At 58.8% G+C, this 6,710-nt stretch overlaps 1 protein-coding gene across 1 annotated transcript; it reads right to left on the reverse strand.

Annotated features, from left to right (window-relative positions):
* Nucleotides 1-533: 533 nt before the first annotated feature.
* On the reverse strand, nucleotides 534-6,126 carry LOC149354062 (uncharacterized). The gene is made up of 2 exons (XM_089585141.1): nucleotides 4,832-6,126; nucleotides 534-759 (listed from the first exon to the last, which is right to left on the reverse strand). The coding sequence occupies exons 1-2, from the start codon at nucleotides 6,052-6,054 to the stop codon at nucleotides 534-536; spliced, it is 1,449 nt and encodes a 482-aa protein (XP_089441267.1). The 5' UTR covers nucleotides 6,055-6,126.
* Between the last annotated feature and the right edge of the window lie 584 nt (nucleotides 6,127-6,710).

Here is a 6,710-nt window from a genome sequence, read left to right on the forward strand (position 1 = left end):
TTAACCCCTACGACATTACCTCCCTCTTGAGCAACTTGTTGCAATCAAGAGGGGTCGTTCACCCGTCCCTAAGACACCAGAGCGTAGGCGTGACGTCACGTCCGAGCTGAGGGTGAGGAGAGTTGCCGGGTGCCCTCCTCTCCCCATTCCCTGCGGCGGGCGCTCTCGTCTCGTGACTCGGCGCGGGGCTGCGAGGGATATCTGTATATCCCACATCCTCCCCTCCTTAAGAAGCCTCCCGGACAGAGAAGCGGGCGCAACGATACTTAATCTTCTCCGCCATCCAGGGATCGAAGTTCTTCGGCTCCCGCTGGTACACTTGTTGATGTCCGCGCCACGCCCGCACCGATCAGCTGGTCCAAATTCTTGACCACCCGCGAGATGCCGATGTCGACAGGTAGCTTGCTACCAGTTGGAGTCTTCTGATTACCCGCGCTTGCACCGCTCCGGTGAATGTGGTCGACCGCCTCCTTTGCACCGGCTTGGACTGCTTGGGGGCCAGGTCCGTGGCTGCGCCGCTCTGAGAGACTGGGTCAGGTGGCTTCAGAGGCGAGGGCCGCGGCGTTTCCAACGTAGATGCCGGGCGGTTGGGCTGCCCTTGCATACTTGATCAGCTGGCCAGGGCCCAGGGTTGAGGTGGTAATGAGGCCACGGCTGCTCTGACTTCGTTTTGCCAGCTTGCTCTTGGGTAGGAGGATGCGGCAGCGTACAGCAGGCGGGCGGCCAGCTCCGACGCGATGTGGCAGGTGGCAGGGGCGCCTGGCTGCAGCAGGGAGGCGGCTTCAGGTCGCGGGCTGGGCGTAGCGGCGGGCCATGGGCGCGGCGCGTTGCCGAAGCTGGATGGTGGCTCTAGACGGTTCTAGTTGGTGGTAGTTGCGAACGATGTCGTTCTGATGCGCCCTGCTTCTTTTCCATCTGCGCTGAAAAGGTCAACACAGATGTAACCAACACCCGCAGCGCGTGCTGCGTAGCTGTTCGGCCCTCACGAGAGTCATGAGGGCTAACGCAAGTAAGCCTCACGTAACATTGATCGGCATGAGCGGCCCGTACGTTCATGCATTTAACGAGACTGGTTGTCGGCCTGCGCCCTCGCTCTAGTCCGCGCAGGCAGATTTTATTTCTGCCTACGGCGCAAGTTATAGCGGGACGCGGAGTTCGCCGGCTGATCGCAGCGCTCGTTCTCCGACTGCGGCGCGGGTCGGGCTGTGTCCTGAACCCACTCATCTCGCTGCACGTAACGTTTCAGGTCGCATACGTGCACCGGTCCGCCTGTCGGTTTCGACCGCAAGTCCTCGAGCCTGTAAACGAGCGAGGAAAGCTTCTCTCGCACGCGAAACGGCCCGATCCATTTCGGCGCCAACGAGGCCGCGAACTGTCTGCTAGCATCGCTGAGAACGTGTTGGCGCCGAAGCACCAGATCGCCCACTTCGTAGCGAACATCCCGGTGCGAGCGGTCGTACTGTGCTTTCTGCTGCGCTCTAGCGGTGCTCAGGTTGCGGCGAGCCTTGTGTAAGGCCTCCGTCATCTTAGCGCGCAGCTGCGTCGCGTATTCAGCTCGTGCTGACGAAGCGACTGGCGTCTTCCTGCTGTCCGTTAGAATCCGGTCCATCGGATTTAGCAGCTCTCTACCCAGATTGAGAGAAGACGGTGCATACCCAGTCGAGCGGTTAACGGTCGAACGCAAAGCGAACGCGATCTCTGGCAGATAGGAGTCCCAATCTTTGTGCCTCTCAGAGTACGCGACAAGCATGTGCTTAATGTTGCGGTTGACTCGTTCCGTGGGGTTCGACTGAGCATGATAGGTGGTCGTTTTCTTGTGCTTAATGCCGAGTGCAGCGCACGAATCTACGAACACCTTCGCAGTGAAGTAGGACGCGTTGTCCGTTATCAGCTGCTCTGGGAAACCGAACCTGGTGAATACGTCCATCAGCTTCTCCATGATCACTCGTGCCGTCAGCTTTCTCAGGGGGAAAAGTTCAACCCACTTGCTGAAGTGATCCGTGACCACCAGCAGGAACTTGTTCCTACTCGGTGTCGTGGGATACGGTCCCATGATGTCACACGCCGCGATTTGCCAGGGAGTCTGGCTGTTAATCGGCTGCATGAGGCCGGGCGGTCGTCCACCCCGGGGCTTCACGCTTTGGCACACATGACATGAGCGGGCGTAGCGTGTTACGTCCCTTTTCATGCCAAGCCAGGTAGCAAAGCGACACAACTTAATGTAAGTCTTCGGGCCGCTTGCATGCCCAGCGATGCACGAGTCATGAAAGTAACGTAACAGTGCCGCTCTCAACACTCGCGGTATCACCACCTTGAACGCCTCGCTTGTGTCGTTCTCGGATGGGATATACCTCAGCAGGACGCCGTCGGAATCCAGCAGATAAGAATCCAGCGCGCTCACAGCACTACCAGCTGTTTCCAAGCGCTCCGCACCGACAGCAAAACCAGCTGTCCCCACGTGCGCGGCGGCCCGGCCGCCCGGCTCCCTGAGCCCGTCGAACACTTTTCGACAAAATGAATCCATCTGCTGAGCTTCGAGCAGCTCCTTTCTGCTGAACGCGATCCCCACGGAACTCGCGTAGTCCACGTGGTTCACGCTCTCGCCTGGGGTCAACGGTCGGTCCGTGTCCCTCACATCGGCTACGGCTGGCGACAATCCCTCACTCTCTCCCTCTGTCGGGCGGTCGGTCGTGTGACCTTCCTCGCTCTGGACAGGCGCTCGCGAGAGTGCGTCAGCCACGGCGTTGTTCTTCCCTTTGCGGTAGCGTACGGTAAAGTCGTAACGCTGCAGCAACAGGGCCCAACGCGCCAGGCGGCCGCTCGGCTCGCTGAGGCGTCTCAGCCAGGTGAGCGCCATGTGATCCGTCTCGATCACAAATGCCACCCCGTCGACGTAGTAGTCGAACTTCCGCAGAGCAAAAACTATCGCGAGACATTCCTTCTCTGTCACCGAGTAGTTCCTCTCTGCCGGCGTCAGTGAGCGGCTCGCGAACGCTACCGGTCGGAGGACGCCTTCATGCTCCTGAAGCAACACTGCTCCTAAGCCCAGGTCGCTTGCGTCGGTTTGAATCACAAACTCCCTGTTTAGGTCGGGTAGCTGCAACTCAGCCGTGTCCGCGAGCACCTTAACGAGGTTGCGCAGTGCAGCCTCTTGCTCGGGACCCCAACTCCAGCGCTCTCCCTTCTTCAAAAGCTTTGTCAAAGGTGCCTGCAGCGCTGCGCAATCTGGGATGAACTGGCGATAAAAGTTCGCCATTCCCAAAAAGCGTCTGAGACCAGCTAGATCTGACGGCGACGGAAACTTAAGCAAAGCCTCGAGTTTATCCTCGCACGGCAGAATGCGGCCTTTGTCGATCGTGAACCCCAACAGTGTTATTCGGGTCGCGGCGATCTGCGCCTTCTTCGGGTTCAAAGTGATTCCCGCGGACCTCAGCCTCTCTAGGATGTCCCTCAAGTGGCGCAGGTGTTCCTCGAACGTTTTCGAGTACACCACGATGTCGTCTAGGTATGCGAGCGCGTGGTGCCACTTCGCATCTCCCAGAACACGGTCCATTAGGCGCTGATAAGTAGCGGGTGCTCCTACCAAGCCAAAAGACATTCTCTTGAATTGGAAAAGACCTCTGTGACAAGTGAAAGCAGTCTTCTCCTTATCACGCTCATCCATTTCAACCTGAAAGTATCCGCGGCTAGCATCGAGCGTAGTAAAGTACTTCGCCCCACCTAGGTTGGACACTAGGGAAGAAATGGTTGGTAGAGGGTACGCATCCTTTCTCGTAACCTCGTTCAGTCTGCGGTAGTCCACGCAAAGCCGATATGTATCGTCTTTCTTTGGAACTAAGACTACCGGGAAGCCCCAAGGGCTGTTAGACCTCTCAACAACGCCAGTATCGATAAGTTCGTCTAAGGCGCCGTCTAGTGCTTTTCTCTTAGCCAAGCTGATTGGTCTAGGATTGCACTTCCAAGGCAGTGCATCACCCGTGTCTATTCTGTGCCTTACTAGTGTAGTGAGGCCAGGCCGGTCTGTGAATGTCGCGTTGAATTCGTAGAGGAGAGATGACAAACATGCCTTCTCCCTTTCCGATACGCTGTTCACCTCCGACAACAAAGGGTGCATTGACCTCACTGGCACGGTAGAACAACTTTCTACCGCGACAACATTCTCTGTGGGCCCTCTCTCAGCGGCGACTGTCCGCCCGCATGCTTGTTTCCGGGCCGGCGGGGGTGATTTTCCACGGTCACTCCCCGCTAGCTCCGCGTTCGGAGCCGTAATTGACTGCGAGGCCGCGGGCGCTTTTGCAAAAAGCTTCAAGGCGCCGGTGGTGCGCTCTCGATAGCCTCCGCTGGCTATGTCTATCACAATGCCTGTCTTGGCTAGGAAGTCTCGCCCAAGAATTACAGGAACGGATAAACAGGGAAGATGAACGAGGCGTTGTCGCCGCACGCGTCTTTCCCAGCGAACCACTATCCTAGCTGCACCGCTGGATTGCGCTGTGCCGCTCGCGAGGCGAAAAGTGGTATCGCACTCTCTCAACCGGATTTTGTTCTGGCGGAGATGGTTTAGCACTTCGTCACCGAACAAAGAAGCGCTTGCCCCTGTGTCGAGTAACGCGGTGAATTTCTTTCGAGCTATCGTTAGCTCGATGAACGGCGCTGGCAAGTCAACAGAACTTCCTACGCGACATGCCAAAGGCGCTAATAAACCGGGGTTCTCTGTGTAAGCCGCGCGGGATCGAAGGTCGATCACCGGCGGCTGTAACCGTTTCCCGACTGTGTTTGGTCACGGGCGGGGAGGCGGCCACAGTCGCGGGCGAAGTGGCCCGGTTGGTCACACCTGTAGCAGCGGTTGCTCTGGCTCCGACGGGCTAGGCGCTGGTCGCCACGTTCCGGTCGGTCGTTTCGATCTCGATCTCGCGGTGCGGACGGTGGGGGCCGCTCGTGCGGCCGCGTGTCGGCCTCGCGATCTCGGCTACAGGTGTTCCGCTCTGCGGCAGCGTGTGCTGTTCGCAGCGCGTAGGTGAATGGGTCCAAAGCGCGGTCGGACAATTCCCAACCCCTCGGGACACTCTCGTCAGCAAACTGTGCTGTCGCTTCAGCTCTAGACGGACTACGCGCTGAGCTGCCATTCCACGCGCAGCGAGGCTCAAGTGACTGCGATGCAGGTGGCGGCGGCCGATACGCTCGCGCAGAGAGGATGTCTCCCTGAATGCGCTTCGCCTCAGCTGCTAGCTCGTCCAGGTCTCTAAACCTGCCTCCTCTCAGGTAGGCCGCGAAAGTCGGGTGCGCTTGTCGTGTGACACGCTCAACTCTCTCCGTGTTTGTGGCGCGAGGGTCAGCGAGGCGATACAGTTCGTCCATCGCTCGGACGTACTCTAACAAAGACTCGTCGGGGTGCTGGGTGCGGAGTTCCAGCTCCCTCCTCAAACGCCACTCGTAGTTTGCGGGGAGGAATTCGTCGCGGAAGCTTGCGCTAAACTCCTCCATTGTCCTCGCTCGGTTGCCGGTTAGTCGGTACCAGCGGGCCGCTTGCTCCGTCAAAGAGACAGGCACAACACGCGCGAGCAGTTCGGCGTCTGCAATTCCTGTCGCTTGCTGATAATGCAGCAGACGGTCGAGGTACTCATTAGCCCCTGTTCTGTCGTGGTACCCCGTGTAGGTAGGTACGTCTATCCTAAGACGGGGTGCCTGGGCCGGGGCTTGCAAATTGTTTTGCAACATACCCGCTAAGCTCTGCATAACTTGCATCGCGTTCTGCAAGAGCCCCTCGGATGACTGCGGACTAACGCCCCCGGAGTTGGGCGCAGCCGCTGATGGCGTCGAACAATGAGGCGTAGGTGCCCTATTGTTCGCAACACGGAGCGGCGGGGTGCCCGATGTGGTGCCCTCCGTACCAGGCCTAAGTCCTGCCGACGCGCCCGGGAATGCAACTCGGCTATTCCGCGTGGAACACTCAAGATTTACGCCTTCCATAGGCAAGTCAAGTAGGGAGCCCTGGCTCTGTGCCGCTAGCTCTGACAGCATGAACAAAGACTGGAAGTCAGGCCTATCAGCTGCCATCCTTTGTTAGCGCGTCGACAGTCGTTCGCTCCAACAAAGTACACTGCTCAATGCCTAGTTCGCCCCACGTTGGGCGCCAGATGTGGGGTTACAATGGGGGGATAAACACGTATTCCCCGTTTAAGCACGGCTGAGCCAGTTCAAAGCCGCGCGGACCCCACCCCGTGGTCGCGTACGCTACTGAGCGCACGCCGACCACGGCGGGCCGTGCTCTACGGGAACAAAGGAACGACACACTGGCTGACACAAACAAGGCATTTATTGCTATAGCAACAATAACGCCAGCTAGCAACAAAATACACTGAGGAATCTAGGATGTCCGACTCACCAGCACGGCTACGAGCGAACGTCCGCCCACGGTAGGGCAAAGGGATAAACTCCGAGGTCGAGCGGGTCGGGCTCGGCGGGAGTAAGTTCCGGCCAAGAGGCGCCCGTCGACGAAGAGCGAAGCTGCGAGCGAAACGTCCGTTCGCTTCCCGTTGCCGAGGGAGAAGAGACCCCGTCGCTCCCCGCGAGCGCGCAGCAAAACGCCATCCGTGGCGCTGGTGTCGCTGCGACGCGAGCGCCCTCCCTTGTTAGTTACAGTAACCGAACCGAGAGGAGTGCTTTTCGGGGGGGCAGCTAACAACAGTGGGGTGCGTTGAGGGAAAGCGAAC

Source organism: Amblyomma mixtum, chromosome 3 (genome assembly GCF_055824585.1).
Source record: "Amblyomma mixtum isolate Tamu chromosome 3, ASM5582458v1, whole genome shotgun sequence".
NCBI lineage: Eukaryota > Metazoa > Arthropoda > Arachnida > Ixodida > Ixodidae > Amblyomma > Amblyomma mixtum.

Coding starts and splice junctions, on each gene's coding strand:
- LOC149354062 (XM_089585141.1), bottom strand. CDS start 6,054: ATGGCAGCTGATAGGCCTGACTTCCAGTCTTTGTTCATGCTGTCAGAG. Junction 760..4,831: donor CAGAGCAACCGCTGCTACAG/GTGTGACCAACC, acceptor TGCTGCAGCCAG/GCGCCCCTGCCACCTGCCAC.